The sequence below is a fragment of the Rhipicephalus sanguineus genome, chromosome 6, assembly GCF_013339695.2.
Source record: "Rhipicephalus sanguineus isolate Rsan-2018 chromosome 6, BIME_Rsan_1.4, whole genome shotgun sequence".
Lineage (NCBI taxonomy): Eukaryota > Metazoa > Arthropoda > Arachnida > Ixodida > Ixodidae > Rhipicephalus > Rhipicephalus sanguineus.
Genome location: NC_051181.1, coordinates 85,420,718 through 85,436,286, shown reverse-complemented (window position 1 = coordinate 85,436,286; position 15,569 = coordinate 85,420,718). Strand labels below are relative to the sequence as shown.

Genomic DNA, 15,569 nt, shown 5'->3' with positions numbered 1-15,569 from the left:
TGATAATGTACACGGCATTCGGAATTTACATACTTACGTGCAAATTTTCATCGTTCGTCAAGCTGCTTAATCGATGGCATCGCTCTTTAGTACCCATTTTATTTATGTATTTCTCTTTGTTATTACATACTGCAACTCTAAGAGGTTTATCTCGGGAGTGAATACAAGAAATTTGAAAAGTAAGCGTTAACACACAAAACAAAGAGAAAAACTAAACAATCGTGGTTATTGGAATTGGATTTCGAAAGCAGGCCACTCGTGATTGTCTTACAGAATTCTTCAAATGGCAAATTTCGGGTGTCAGGGGGTAGGTAGTTCCATGAATGTGTGGATGGGGCGTAAGAACTGTATTCGATCTTGCCAGTACTGGCTTACGAGGGCGTTATATTTAGGGGGTGAAAACTCCTGTTATCAGATGCTTTTGCGAAGGTAATGTATTTTATATATGAGCAACGCTCGGAGTGAACAGTGGTGTAAAACAGTTTATGGCTTTCTAGATGACGCCGCTCGGCTAGGAACGGCAGGCTCAATGCGGGAAGGTTAGAAGTAGGGTAGAAGTTCTTGTCGTAGCGCCCGTACATGAATCGAGTAGCCTTTCTTGTACACATTCTAGCTTATTTATACCGCATTTCAAATAAAGATGTCAGATAGCGCAGCCACATTTCAAGATCACCTTTCCTGCGAAACCTTCCCCCCTCCCCCCACGCTCCATGAAGACACAAAAAAAGCGATTGAGACCCGTACACATAGCGCATTGTTGGTTTTGACAAGGTTAAATGTTGTTTATGCTGCATTTACTTGTGTCTTTTTTCCTCATCTGCATCAACACATGTTCGCAGTGTCCTTCCTCTTTTCTTGTTTTTTTTTCTGTGGTCAGATACTAGCCGTTAACAATTCAAAAACAAATCATACTTGCTAAGAAATTTAGAGCACGAAAAATGTTATCCTTGGCTTTAACTGACTTATCGTCGTAAAGATCAGTGTAGAGCAGAGCAGAGGTGCCAGCTTCACTGACTTTACGCCGCGAAGCCTAATCAAAAAGCAAAGCATTCTTCGTCGCTGTGCTAAGCTGCACAAAGCATCACAATCATTCCGAAGCATTTAGGAGCCAGTAGATCAGTTTGCACGAGCTAAAGTGGTTCAGCGGTTTCTTTTTGCAATGTCGTCGAAAATCTCTAGTCGTTCTTCAGCCTCACTGAGGTTGGGTAACATCGGGGGGAATTGGATGGTACTTGTAGCCGTTACTTATGCTCAGAGGCGGCATTTCACCGGCAAGAAAACAGGCCGTACCCGCTAGGCTAGTTGTAGATAGGTTCTTCATTTTTACTGGACCGGATGTGAGTAGTGTCGCTTGCCCCATTTCTGTGGCATACACCCGCTTCACTGTGGGGCGAACGTCGCTGTTTCCGGATTAAGCTCGGTTTTAACGGCTCCGCTTTATAAATACTGGACGAAGACAGGAACATGCACCCCACGAGCGATGGAATTGCGTGCGTTTCTTTGCCTGTGCAAAATCTTTGGCGCTGCAAGCTGTATACAATTGCAGTACCAACTACCTCACCAAATCATCCTATTGCAAATTAAAGTCGTTTACAATCACCATTCGATGACCATCTCACAACTTTATTTGTTTGCAAAATTTCTCTTTAGTTCTTTTTTTTTCTTGTCTACTACCACCGCCCAATTAATTCATTGGCAATTCACCGTAGTGGGTTGAGCCACACCACCAGAACCTAACCAGCGAGCCATAGGACGTAATCATGCAGCGTATAAAATAATCGAAATAAGAAGTATATCGCATATAAATAACCTACAGCAGGTCATAATTCCGCGTCCATACACTGTCAAGTGTAGCAACTGTCGCCATCGTAGCGGACGCTCGACACGTGATCGAACTCACCACGCTGGGCGCTGACGGTAGACATCGCCATAATACGACGTCGTCCCGACATGGGCAGTTTAATTGGTCGAATAGTGCGATGTAACTGCTGTACGAACTATGGTTTCTCGGTATGAACGGTCTTGTTACATGGGATCCCTATTAGCCATGAAAGCGGTGCACACAGTTCCTGCCACGCTCGACGAAAAAATAATAATTTTAATAATAACACTCACAGGGTCCCCTTTTGCATCCGCCTCAGTCGACTCGAAGGCGAAAGACGTGTTCTTCTTTTTCTCTTAAGTCTATGTAGTGGACCTCCCGCGCCCCCCTCCGAAAGCTTTTGCAACTAACGTCGTTTTGCAATCCCTCCAGGATCCGAGGCATGGTAGTAATAATATCTGGGGTTTAACGTCCCAAAACCATGATATCACTATGAGAGACGCCGTAGTGAAGGGCTCCGGATATTTCGACCACCTTGGGTTCTTTAGCGTGCACCTAAATTTAAGTACACAGGCCTCAAACATTTTCACCTCCATCGAAAATGCAGCCGCCGCGGCCGGGATTCGATCCCGCGACCTTCGTGTCAGCAGTCGAGCGCCATAACCTCTAGACCACCGTGGCGGGACTCGGAGGCCTTGCAAGCTTTCTGCACCTCACATTGTTTTGCACTGCCTCCGGAATCGGCCCACCTTTGACCAAGCAATGATGTCATACGATGACGTCACAGTCATCGGTCAGATGACATCACATCACAAATGTTGGCTATCTGTGACGTAATGATGGCATCATATGGTGACGTCATCACGTGATGATGGCTTTTTGCATTACTCGGTCAATTTTCGCGTTGGATGAAGTACCTAAGAACTTCTCATGAAAAATGCAGGAGGCGACCATAATAAGTGACTTAGTTGTCTGGTAGGGACGCACGCACGTCGGCAGTCGCGTGCCTTTGCGCATTGCTTGGGTGAGCTTCGTGTTTCGCGCGCTGGCGAAGCGGATCTCGGAAGCCACGTAGAAAGAAGCGCGTGGTTGAGATCTGCTCCGCCAGATGCCGCAACGATCCCAGCTGCTCACAATCTTTCAATTAACTCAATAAATTTGTATTCAATGATTATCCTGACAGTGTGTTGGCTCTTAAGTGAAGTTATGCTCCGATATCATATGTATCCAATATAACTCCTAACTTGAGCCAAAACCATCGATATCTATTTCTACCTGACATTTTATGAATATTCTTAAAACCGAAAGTAAGTGCTTGACCGGAAGAGCTTGGAAGAGAAACAAGAGTGCCACTCAGTGCTCGGGCCACTAATACAAAGAGGCGGCAACACCTCAATACTTTTCTTTGTGAAATGTGAATGCAAATGCGGAAAGTTAAGCCCAAAGATATTGCGAAGTCTTTCTGTCGCCAAAACCCGTACGCTGAAATAAGACAAACGACGTCAAAACAAGCGAGAAGCATGTGCTCTACCAGAATTCATCCGATGCTGCCTTCGTTGCAAAATGAAGGAGTGTAGTGATCTCTCTAGCGCCACTGAAGTTAGGCAACAGTAATAGACAAAGCCGCCCGAACATTTTAAGCCGCGAGAACGGAAACTCGGCAAATCCATCATCTACTACCTATCATTCCCACGGCACTTGGACAATTGCGGCGTCGGAGCTCCCTGGAGATCGCTGTAGGAAACTCTGTGACACAAATGATTTCACTGACGAAGAGTACAGCTATCGAATCAAGTAAATATACCACGCATGAGAGCGTGTCATATTATACCCCATATCGCGCGGGACTCGTATATCATACATCATACACATCATAGTGACACACAGCACACCGCATTGAACACGCATTATATTGTGCGGGCCACAGAAACATTCACGTACAGCGCTCTGCTGTGCGTGAATCTTCTTTGTGTATTCCGTCGAATTGTTGCGCTGACCAACTTCAATTACGCTACACCAACACGCCAGTCTTCAACCTTAGCATAGATTTAGGTGCACGTTAACGAACCCATAGGCGAACCCATAGGGGGCAGAGGCCCCCCCCCCCCTCCAGTCACCTAAGAGGGGGAGCGCGAAATCTGCCCTATGCATGACTTGGAGGGGGGTGGGCGCTGCGTAGAACCTCCCCCGCCCCCTTATGGGGAACACTGCGCACGCCTATGACCACAGGTGGTCGAAATTTCCGGAGGTGATCGAAATTTCCGGAAATTTCCAAAACAAGGATATGATGATGAGGGACGGTGTCCCTCATCATCATATCCTTGTTTTGGGAGGTAAAACCCCAACAATTATTATTGGTATTCAACCTTAGCAAGTTGGTTTTGAAAGATGAGCGAGCAGAGGCGGGGGATCTGGCCAACTGTATGATCACTAGAGACCGAATTTTAGGCAAATGCCTATTTTGTTCCTCGGGCTCCTATCGCGCTAACTTGACATATGAGCATGAATTAGAGGTTAAGAAGTGCTTTCATAGTGTTTTTATAGTGCCTATAAATACCTATTTTTGGCGTTTGTGCCTAAGTGCTTACAAACGCCTATAAATGCCTATTTTCTAGATTGGCGTTTATATGAGTACTATTTAGCCTCAAGTTTCGCTCCCGCGTGCAGTTTCATCCCGCTATTCATGTTACCGCGCTAAGACTGACTGTTTGGAACTCTATGGTCCTCTAGTTCAAGCAAATGCTGGAAACAACCGCCAGCAGCAGTGAAGTGCGATACGCCGCGAACATTAGCCGTCGCGCTGATATGGCGCGAGAAATTGGCGAATGCGAGACCGCAGAGAGCCGTCAGCGGAAAGGAGAGCGAAGAGCAAATAAAGAAAATTGGCATGCGCACGCGCCTTTTGTTTCGTTTGTTATTTACTTGTAAGGTGTTCGCTGCAGTAGCGTCGCCAGAATTTTTTTTTTTCGGACGGAGCGGGAAGGGGGGGAGTTCAACTATACTTTATGTATGTTCGTGCGTGTATATATACACATGCAAAACTGCAGAGTTTTATTTTTGGGGGGGGGGGGGGGAACCGCTCCCCTCTGGCATAGGCGTGCGCATGGTTCCCCATCAGGGGGGGGGGCAAAGGTTCATCACAGCGCCCCCCCCCACCCTAATAAGTCAATGTATGGGGCAGATTTTGCGCCCCCCCCCCCTCTTAGATGACTATAATGGTCAATGTACGGGGCAGATTTTGCGCCTCCCCTCTTAGGTGAGTAGGGGGGGCGCCCCCCCCCTGACCCCCTGTGCGCACGCCTATGCCCTCTGGCTACGCCAGTGGTTCGCTCATAGAGGAGAAAATGACGCTACGCGATTCGACCCGGCCAATAGAAGGAATCCCTCCCGTTTGATCTTTCAGCGATATATCTGCTCCGTCCTTCTGAGTAATGGCGAAAAGACACCCAGGAGTTTGTTGATTCGACAGTGAACACTAGACTCACCATTCGGAACACGGGGGGAGATCCTGTTCTACGAACTATGCGGGACAACGCACGATTTCACGGCTGTGTTCAACTTTCGGCGCCTTTGTGCCATCTTAAGCAACGACATTTTTGTTTTCCCGTCGTAGATAGAAGTCGTGCACGTCTTCGTTTGAAATTATTTGCATTTAGGTCAAAACTTATTGTGCCTATATTTACGATTTTAGAAGCCTACTACGTTGTTTTGCCTGCCTATTTCTGGCGCCTAAAACGAGCTTTTTTAATGCCTAAAAATCCGGCCTCTGATGATCACATACAAGCTGCAGTGGCTAGCACTATTTAAGGTCGGCTTGAGGTGGCTAATAGTGTTAACTACTAATAATGATAACTTCTACGGTTTTACGTGCCAGAACTGCGATATGATTAAGAGGCATTCGGTAGTTGGGGACTTCGAATTAATTTCTGCGCCTCCTAATCCCGCCTTATGTACGTAATGACTGCTAATTCTGTCTGTGCTGAATAAATTATGGCTTATGTCGGCCAATGTGTACAACGGAGACTAAATGACGGCTAATTCGCCTAGTGTTGCCTACCAGTGGCTAGGTTATAGCTAGTGCTGACTACAGTTTGCTTAACGATGGCCAAAAGAGTCTAAAGTGGCTTGAAGCTAGCTAATATTTACTCATTTCGACCATCATTAGTGTCCGCTTGTGTTCGCTAAATAATGGCTCATTTCTGCTAGTTCTCACGTTCACTGGTTAAGTGAAGCAGTCAGAAGCTCATCTCAAGCACTACCCCGCAATTCCCACGTAGTGATGTTCTGCCAATCCGTTTTGTTAGATTACACGGGGAAGAACAACAGCTTTCTTTTTTTGTTAAGGTACTTCCGTTCTGAAGAAAACTCTTCTGCCTCTTCTTTGTCTCCTTTTTGGTGCGTCACAGGTGACTCGTCGATACGAGGAACGCTTGAGGACGGTCTACGCTCGTTCTAACAGCGCTGCTGTGAGTACACATTTTTTACAAGCCTAGCGCGTAATCTCGCGCGCTAGAAATACGTATCGAATCACCAGGAATCGGCGTCTCCCTTTTTTGACATTGTAGCACAGCAAACCGATCACTGGACCCGTTAACCTCACCTTCTTTTTAGAGCGAAAGCTTCACTACACTACGTCTTCCAACTTCATTCATCGCGTCGTCATGACCTTGAGTCGCCAGAGCGCGAGCCGCCATAGCGCAAAGGTGGCAAGCGTAACGTCACGGCACGTGATCCATTGCAAAGAAATGCCGCAGATGCGCTTGCTCGGAGCCTCGCCGCTGCAGTACCGTGCGTCCAGGCTAAGGTATTGAAACACAGTGTCCATAGCATATGCAAAACCAAGCCGAGCGTATATCTTTTACCCGTGATAACTAGGCTTACGAGAGACAAACCTCAGCCAACATTCTTCATTACTAACTCTCCTGTTCCGTCTACCTTTGTTATGTCATTCAAAACGGAAGAGAATGCATGTTTTGCATGCCTATGTGCAGGTGGCGTGCATATTTTTCTGTCTGTCGCGTGCGTGTGTACGTTTGTGTAAGCGCGTGCGCATGCGTGTGCTCAGTTACTGCATGTATGTATCTGGCTGTGCATTCTCATTTTTTCCAGGAATGCGCCAGCAAGCTGTTCCGCCAGTCTGGTATCAAGAACACTCGCTAGTAGCATCTAACTTCGTGGCTTTCATGCATGCGAAAAAGCCATTGTGTTCAGTGAGTCGATCATAATTACTAATAAAAAGCATTTCACCTTTGTCTTACGAATTCTTCTGCCACATAATCATTTGTTTAAAAAAAGCTGTCTCTGTCGGTGAAGTCTTTAATGTTTGATGTTCCTTTGATGTTCTATTTCTTAGGCAAAACAAATTAACTGTACATTTCTCACAGCTTTCACTTTGCATAGGGCATCAAGAATCCGAGCAGTTCCGAGTGCATGGCGCTCTCGTTTTCCGTCCGCTATGGTCTTTGTTTGTGGTCATTAGATGTTCAGAATGGTCTCTTATACTCGGTTGCTAAATTACTTCTTGTCTTCTTGTTCAATCGTGTTCACGCATAATTTCGTTGCGTTTCATTTCTGTTGCTGTACATAAAACTATGTAGCGCAACAGTGTAGCGCTAACTGAAGCTGCGCCACTATTCGCTCACTTTCAATTGCTCTCTTAGCTAAGCAATGGCTGAAGAGTTGATATGGTTAAAATTCAGTGACTCAACATACGAGCTCTGCTCTCCTCTCCGATGAAAACGAGGCTAACTTGACCTGCATATCACATTAAGTATTAGCAGATTATAGCGAAATAATACTAACAGGCAAAACAAAGATTTTAAGTAAAAATTTTCTTCTCAGAATGTATTGTCATTGCTCAAATGACACACCTTAAGTGATGGCAACTTGAGGGCTTGTCTTACACCAGGGACTTCCGCATTACCATGGTGCCACGATACCTGTTCAAGAGGTTCTGATCGACTTTTTCAAGTAATGATCGACAGACATCTCTGTAGGAGTTTATTACCTTACGAATCGATTGCCGCAATTTTTTTTCCGAATCCGTCAAGTACGAGCGGAGTTAGAAGGTTTTGTCATACGCTTTAAGCAGTTATTCTCTTCTTTCGTGTTTATGTACGCGACGGAAACTACATGGTGAGGAATGACTCGGGCGACAGAAGGTACGCAGGCGTGCGTCATTAAACCCGTTCACTCACTTCTTGTGCTATTCCGCTGCGCGCTAGTGTTACTACTGTGTATTTTTTAACACACTATAAAGTGCGGCGCCCCGCAGCAAGAAGCGCATCTGATCCAAACGCCGCTCTAGGTATACGTCAGCTATCGGTCAATGAAAGCAATCTGCTGAAGGACGAAATCTAGCAGCCGCCAACACCTCCGAAGTGAATCGGGATGGTCGGCAGTGTGAACAGCGGGCGATTGAGAATATGTCAATTCGCGCTCCGCTTGTGAACTCTCCTCACCGCGCACGACTGCGAGATTGGGCTGACCTGTCCAGTGCAGCGTCTTAACCGAAACAACGTCATTCACTACAATGTTACTGAACCGCAGCGAACTCCTCAATAACTTCTGAGCCTCCTCCCATTTTCCACTAAAGCACTGGCAGCTTTCCTGCCTGCTACATTACCTACAACGAGGTTCGGTAACTCAGCGGGACTTACTGTGGTATTCACATACTAACACAGCCTGACCGACCGCATTTAGACTGATGCTACCAGCAATGGATAGCGGTGGTTGCTGTCGTTTAGTGTTGCCTGGATGAAGGCCAAAATACCGGCTAGTGCTGGATTATGTAAGTAATGTTGGCTAGCGCTCGTTATTTATGTCTGAATGATGACGTTTTCTGCCTAATGATTACTAAGTTATCTCTAATGTTGTCAGCTGTTCTTGACTGATGATGGCTAAGGTCGAGTAGCGTTAACCATGCGTTTGAGGTAATTCCAAATAGTTGCTTACGCGCTGTTTCTCTATTGCCCAGTGCGGTTTATTGGCTCAATCTTTACCCGGAATTTAGTTCATTGAAAGAGTTTTAGTTTTGGGTTAATTCCACATAAACACAGGGGAAGATGGGAGGGGGAAAGAAAGTTAGAGAGGAGGAGAGAGAAGTCACTCTTGCAGTTGACGTAACAGTTCCGCGTTTGACGTCACAAACAGCAAATTAGTCCTATATCCAGGGGAGGAGCGCACCAATCATTGCTGTAGGCTAACATCTCCCACACAATTACTTGATCTTTTCCTACTACATGATCGGTCCCAGTATGACAGAGCCTAATAGAAACATTGTCAGGCGTGGTTCAGACTTGGTTTATTTGAAAGCAATCCGTAGACACGCTGGAGCAACCACATTACACTGTTAGTCGGATTTCACAGTGACGTCCTCACCAATGGCAGCTGCTGTTAAAGCGACGGTGCTCAAGAATTCGTTCTCCTGTGAAGCAACGGTAGTCGGCGGCTGATCCGTTGGGGCCTCACTGCCGCCCTCTACGCTCGTCTCAGTGGCGACGTTGCTTTCTTCGCTGCCGGAAATCGTAGTCGGCTCCAAGGGCCTACCCAAGTGGTGGTTGTAACATGCCTACGTCATCCACGTTTGTTTGAAAAAAAAAACAAAGAAAAAAGTTAACTGAGTTGAACGCATGCTTCTTCAAATTACAGTGACTTTAGAAACAACCAAATAGTAGGCATGGGCGAATATTCGAGAGCTTCCAATAATCGAAAGAATTTTACAGTATTCTAATTCGCATCCACACGAATTTAAGTTATTCGAAATTCCGAAGTATTCGAAATCAGCAAATAGACGTACTTTTTTTTTACCGCATATAATACTTGGAAATATGGTTTCACAGCAGCGTAGGGCTACTATGCCGTGAGAACACCTACCTACACAGGGGAGATTCGCACTGCCGCGAAGTCGCACTTAAATGTTAAGCGTGCATGCAACGTGTACCGGGATTATTATTTTTTCTTCTTTAATTTCAAAAGCCGGTGTATTGGCATATACGCCCTAAGCATAGCAAATTTCGAAACATAACGTATTTTACCGTTTATAACTCGCACCCTACTGCTATTCAAATCCTGCCACTATTCAAAGTCGCTTCCGCTTTGCTTGAACCAAAAAAGTGACATTCGCTCAAGCCTTGTTCGAATTCTTGAAAATATTCTGCAAGTAAGTTGTGTCGTGACGAAAATGCTAATTTTTCTTTATAAGTATGCGATTTAAACTATTCGAACTATTCGATTGGAAATTATTGGACCAAACCAAGATTCGCTTCGAATTCGCCTCCAACCACAAATTTACTATTCGCCTATCCCTACCCAATAGCTTAAGAAGAAAATTTGGATGTTTTTCTCTGGAGAAAGCGCCGCAATTGACCCGGTTTTAGTAGCATACAAGAACTATGCTGATTTGCGCAGTTTTTTGCTAATACTCAACGTTGGGATTCTATTAAGGCTGGATTACACATGGCGACGAATACTGTACCACGCTTCGTCAATGTCGACGTCGTTCAGTAACTCTGATGAGCGAACACTGCTCATATGCCTAACTCCGCACCAGAAACAGCGGTATCTGCTTTGAAAAGCATGTCTGTTAGACCACCTCAGGCAGTTGAACGTCAAGAATAGTTTACAGCTAACAAGTAATTCCTAAAATAGTTGCAAGAGTAATGCTGAAGGCCTCAAGTTTAGGCACTCTTTTTACAGCGTGAAAGAATGCCTCCGTTTCGCCCACTTTATGAGCAGAGCGTGAACAAATAGGAAAGTTACGTTATTACATTTTTAAATGGTTGGCGCATTACAAATTTCAGGTTATGACACTTTTTTACTACATATCGGTCATGTAAGCATATCCCCGACTTCTAAGATCGCTAAATATTAGCTTTTTTTTATGTGCGAAAGACAGCGCGACAAAACGAAGAACCGAGAACGAAAACCACAGGACCAGCGCTGAAAAAACGCAGAGCAGCGCCCGTCCTGTGCTTTTCTCTTCTTATGCGTTTGACTTTGCCACTCGGTCCTTCACCAATGGAATCAACCCAATGGCCTAACTTCCCGCCACACCGAAGTGTAGCTTTCTTAGTAAGTGTAGCTTTCTTAGTGCTCGGCTGCTGACCAGAAGGCTGCGGGTTCGATCCCAGCCGCGGTGGTCGCATTTCGATGGAGGCGAAATGCTAGAGGCTTGTGTACTGTTCGATGTCAGTGCATGTTAAAGACCACCAGATGGTCAAAAGTTCCTTAGCCCTCCCCTACGGCGTCCCTCATACTCATATCGTGGTTCTGGGACGTAAAACCCCAACAATTTTTATTTTTAGTATAACGAACCCTATCATTGTTAACGCAGCGGATATCATAATACACAAATGTGTTTTTGTGAATGGGGATTTAAGATAATGATGTAATCTCTTCTCTCCAAAAAAATCAGTGGAAAAGAGGAAGCGTCTTCATACCTCCAGTCTCTTCTGCTCTTTTTCTACCATCGTTCGGTATTGCCTGTATTCCATGAATGCCTGCGGAGTTACCACAACATATATGGAAACAAACGTATTAACAACTTCAAAAATGTTTTATATATAATGCCATCCCTTAAACTTCATTTTTTTTTCAACCTTGCTTATTTGTACTCTCCCAAAATGAACCACTTTCTTTCAGACTAATACATATAGGTTGCGTATCGGTATTAAGTTGTTACGCTGTGGACTATGGAGCAGGAAACATTCACCGGCAAGAAAATTAGCTGTTGCTCACAAGGTTGAATAAAAGCGATCGCAAATTAGGTAAGTGACTGATTATTGAAGCTGAACTTAAAATTGTGATACAATAAGCCACCAGGCGGTAGCTGATTACGTGGCACCCAATAAATTTTCTTAAATTTTATTTTTTAAACCCACAGCAGTGGCTGAAAATCTATTGTTTACTATATATATGAGCACAACAGAGTGGCTTCGACTCCTTGCTGAAATGCGATCGATAGAAATTTTTTTTTAAAAACGCTCTGTCAATGCAAGGTAAAAACGCTATTCAGATGACTCTAGAACTATGCAATACTGCGTCACTTATTATCCAGTGTGCATTTCCTGAGCGAAACAAAAAGCCCGAGATTTAATTCTGCTTGATGTTTTTTTTTTCTTTTGAGTTTGGCTAATCGGCGCTTCGCATACAGCAGAACTTGTGAGGGATGCCTCTTAAAGGGCCCCTCACCAGGTGACCTAACGAATTTTAGTTAGACATTGCAAGTTGTTGCGATCCCAATAAAGAGTATTTTGCCACAAGAATTTTTCTAATCGGTCGGTTAGAAGCTGAGAAAAACAATAATTTGTAGCGGCGCGAAACCATGATGCGAGGAGGCGAGCTGCAAACCCTTGCCGCTCGCCCCGTGTAGCCTTCGCAAGCCATATCCCTTCCCTGCCCTCTTCGCCACGCGAGCAGAATGATCACATAACGCATACGCATGAACACGTCATGCGCACAAAATGTCACGAGCGCATGACGTGCCCGAACCAGCCCGAGCCCCCGAGACGCGAGCGGTGTTGTGGCGGCGTTCTCTGCGCTTCATCTCTGCAAGTTATGCCGAATGCGCCCTCGCCGATCACTTGGCTTTTAACCTATTACTGAGCACGAAAGCTGCAACATTTGTACGGACGCATGAACATCTAGTTAGGCGCGGGAGGATAAATGAGCCTAATGAGCGCTGGAACGCGGTAGAAAATTAGTTTCTTTGCAAAGGGTGGCGTCTGCACGATGCGCAAAGCGCGAGAACACGAACGCGTGCGAAACGGAGGTAGATTAGTCTCGAATCTCGCTGCGATTCGCAGTAAAAATTAAAAAAAGAAAACGCACACATTTTGTTTGTGTGTTTTATTATTGCTCTCAAGTTTTATTCATCCATTCAAGCAACAAATTACACAAACTACGCGTCGTGTCAAGTAATTATCGCAGTGTCACGTGCTACTGTTGGCGTCGTCAGAGCACAGTCGTCTACGCAGAGGAGCGACGTCACAGCACTACCATCTACGTAGGGTCATTCTCTCATGTACGTGATCCCCTCATTCTCTGGGCGCGCGGACGCGAGAAGAAGGGAAAGCAGCGTTCAGCTTGAAATTTGACCCATTTACGCGGCGCGTAGCGTTGCAAATTTTGGCAGACGTAATCGTGAACGCCCAGTGCATGCATTGCGCTCGTTAGCTCAAAATTGTCAAACCTGGTGAGGGGCCCTTTAACAAGCTTCCCATTGCTTTATACGGGATGACGAGAGTGGCCTTAACAGATATTGAAGGAGCGTCCTTCTAGTCTACGCTCTTGGAGAAAAACTCGTACAGCAAGGATTGTTCAGGCAACCGAGACTCTCGCGTACGAGAGGCGCAGATAAACGCAAGCTAGTCTCAAAGTAAACCGCTTCCACTATTTCTCTTGCACTGGCATTTGTTTGGTGCTCCTTGCTTTTTATCTTCTTGACTACTGTCCCAGCTTTATCGATTGTCATCAAATCTGAGTGTGGAAACATTGACAGCACAGTCCACGATACCTGACCGTACTGCACATTCTAGTTTTTATATGAAGAAGGAGCTACAAGGTCGGTTCAACGAGGAGTGCCTAGCTGTAGCCTTGGCGTCCGTGAGTTTACGATATTCAGGAGCATCAAAGTGTGCCTCAAAGGTTATCCCATCGTCTTTCCATCTAGTTCACCTGCTTGCTGATGTTATGTCCTAGCGTGGCCTCCTCTGTTCCTTTTTTTTTTAGCTGCCATGCAAGCGACACCACAACCATGAGCTACTTAAAGGGTGCCATTTCCCCAGTATACCTGCGTGGTCATGTTTTATGCCGCGCGGTTAGTGTTACAGGCGGCAAACACATAACACTTGTTACTTCGCGGTTACTGAACATTGAGCAACCTGTGCAGTCAATAAAGCTTCTTGGCTGCCGAGATGTAATTTACTAATGTGAGCAGTACTACTATATAGTTCAGATGTACCATGTCTCCTCAGCCTTCATCCACCGTGTGATACACTGAAGCAAAACAACGGCCACAGAGCTGCAGCAGCGCCTATAGGGAAAGATGTGCCTGCTCTAATAACACGAATGCTGCGAAAATGACCGAAACACAGCGATTGGAAGAAAAATGCGAAGGTGGCTTTATTGTTCCGACATAAGCACTTACCTCATTCGAGGCTCTTTTATGCATGGTGCACAATTTCAGCTGAAACAATGAATACAGAAATGATTTATTACCTCTTGCGTCGCACACGGTGCATCCATGCAACACGCACGCAATATGAAGGTAAGAACATAGCTGATTTTATTTAATGATGCTACACAGGTATGTGAAAGTACTTAATTTTCTGGCGCCCCAGAGAACAAAATACATGCACACTGCTTGCGTAAACGAAACGTTCTCGAAGGCAGGAATAAACGAAAAACCTAAATCCTGCAGGCTCGAATGGAGAAGCAAATTTTTAAAATTACATCAATATCCGAACACCTTCATGAAAAGAAATTGTATAGCTGTTTATTCTTAAAAACATCAGAACCTCACGTCCGCTATGAGTTTGAGCGTGAATAATGTCGGCTAACTGTAACAAGCATGGGATGAGATCTGTTCGGGAGATAGCGAATATGTGTTAGAAGGCTCAAGCTTTCATATAGAGCTTGATGGACTTTCAGACCCAAGGCATTCAAGCGTGTACAAGCACAATTGAAATGATGCGAATTTGCCCAGCCACCTTTTGTAACAGGCTGAAAGAATACGAACCCCCCCCCCCCCCCATCACGAACAGGGTATTCTAAAAACTACCCCAGCCGTTTCACCCGCGTGGCCGGATCATAGTTATTTACTGCTGCCAAGGCATTTGACAGCCTCTATTTCCTGGAAAGCAACAATGTTTCGAAGGGTAGAGAAACTACAAAGTCGCATTTTCGTGCAAATCGCGAAGCACTAATGAGGTTGGCAGTGTATTCGACAGCGAAACGAAAACGCTGCACACTTTTACCTGGCGCATGCATTTCAATAACCCTTCACTTAATCACTAAATTATTGAGCCAACCGCCGGGAAAGCACAGCAAACATTAACGGCTCGTCATTAACGGTTCAACAATGGCGAACACTCGCTGTCAACGCTTGAATTATTAACAGTGTACGCACAGAGGAGCAAACATTTCCCGGTGCCTTTTAAAAGCGAAGCTGTTTAGCAAATCGTTCCTTGTTCACCCCGTGCCAAAAAAACTATCATCATCATAAGCGGGTATGTGGCACAGACATTGCGTAAATCCGATTACACACACAACTTCCACTAAAAAGGAAGGAGGCAACAGTTAGCCCAAATGACTGCAAAGCAATGGCGGTGATCCGAAGACCCCGAGTACGTACAACGAGATAATACTAGGGAACGGGAAAAGCAAGGGCGGCTGCGAGAAGACCACGAAGCGATGGAAGGCTTACGCCAACGACGACGTGCCCGTAGATCTGTGACAGGTGCGAACGCTTGGTTTCAGCTCTGGAGTTTGGACATTCTTGTCGTGCCTGTGAATGTCTGTGGTTTAACTCGAACCTCTCTGCGCTCAGAATCAACGTAGAAGGAACGTAGCATCATATAACTAAAGCCTAGCTAGGACCTAGAAGAAACCTAGAAACAACCTGCATCACGTAGCTAAGGCCTAGAACCAACATAGATGCAACCAGATTAGTCTTCAGAGTCGTCCAGTTTCGCTGTTTCAAGCCTTGCGCTGCTTAGTGCAAGCTTCGCCTGATTTTTTTTTTTCG

At 45.4% G+C, this 15,569-nt stretch overlaps 2 protein-coding genes across 2 annotated transcripts in view; one reads left to right on the top strand and one right to left on the bottom strand.

Moving 5' to 3' along the window:
• Nucleotides 1-7,074, top strand: part of LOC119395976 (uncharacterized) — a 67,697-nt gene extending 60,623 nt beyond the window's left edge. The window contains exons 18-19 of the mRNA XM_037663005.2: nt 6,229-6,288; nt 6,932-7,074. Coding sequence (XP_037518933.2) covers nt 6,229-6,288; nt 6,932-6,982 — 111 coding nt within the window. The 3' untranslated portion in view covers nt 6,983-7,074. The remainder of the gene's footprint in view (nt 1-6,228; nt 6,289-6,931) is intronic.
• A 2,035-nt stretch (nt 7,075-9,109) lies between these two features.
• LOC119395975 (uncharacterized) overlaps nt 9,110-15,569 on the bottom strand; it is a 31,430-nt gene continuing 24,970 nt past the window's right edge. The window contains exons 12-14 of the mRNA XM_037663004.1: nt 13,971-14,009; nt 11,263-11,322; nt 9,110-9,392 (exon numbers count right to left, since the gene is read on the bottom strand). Coding sequence (XP_037518932.1) covers nt 9,174-9,392; nt 11,263-11,322; nt 13,971-14,009 — 318 coding nt within the window. The 3' untranslated portion in view covers nt 9,110-9,173. The remainder of the gene's footprint in view (nt 9,393-11,262; nt 11,323-13,970; nt 14,010-15,569) is intronic.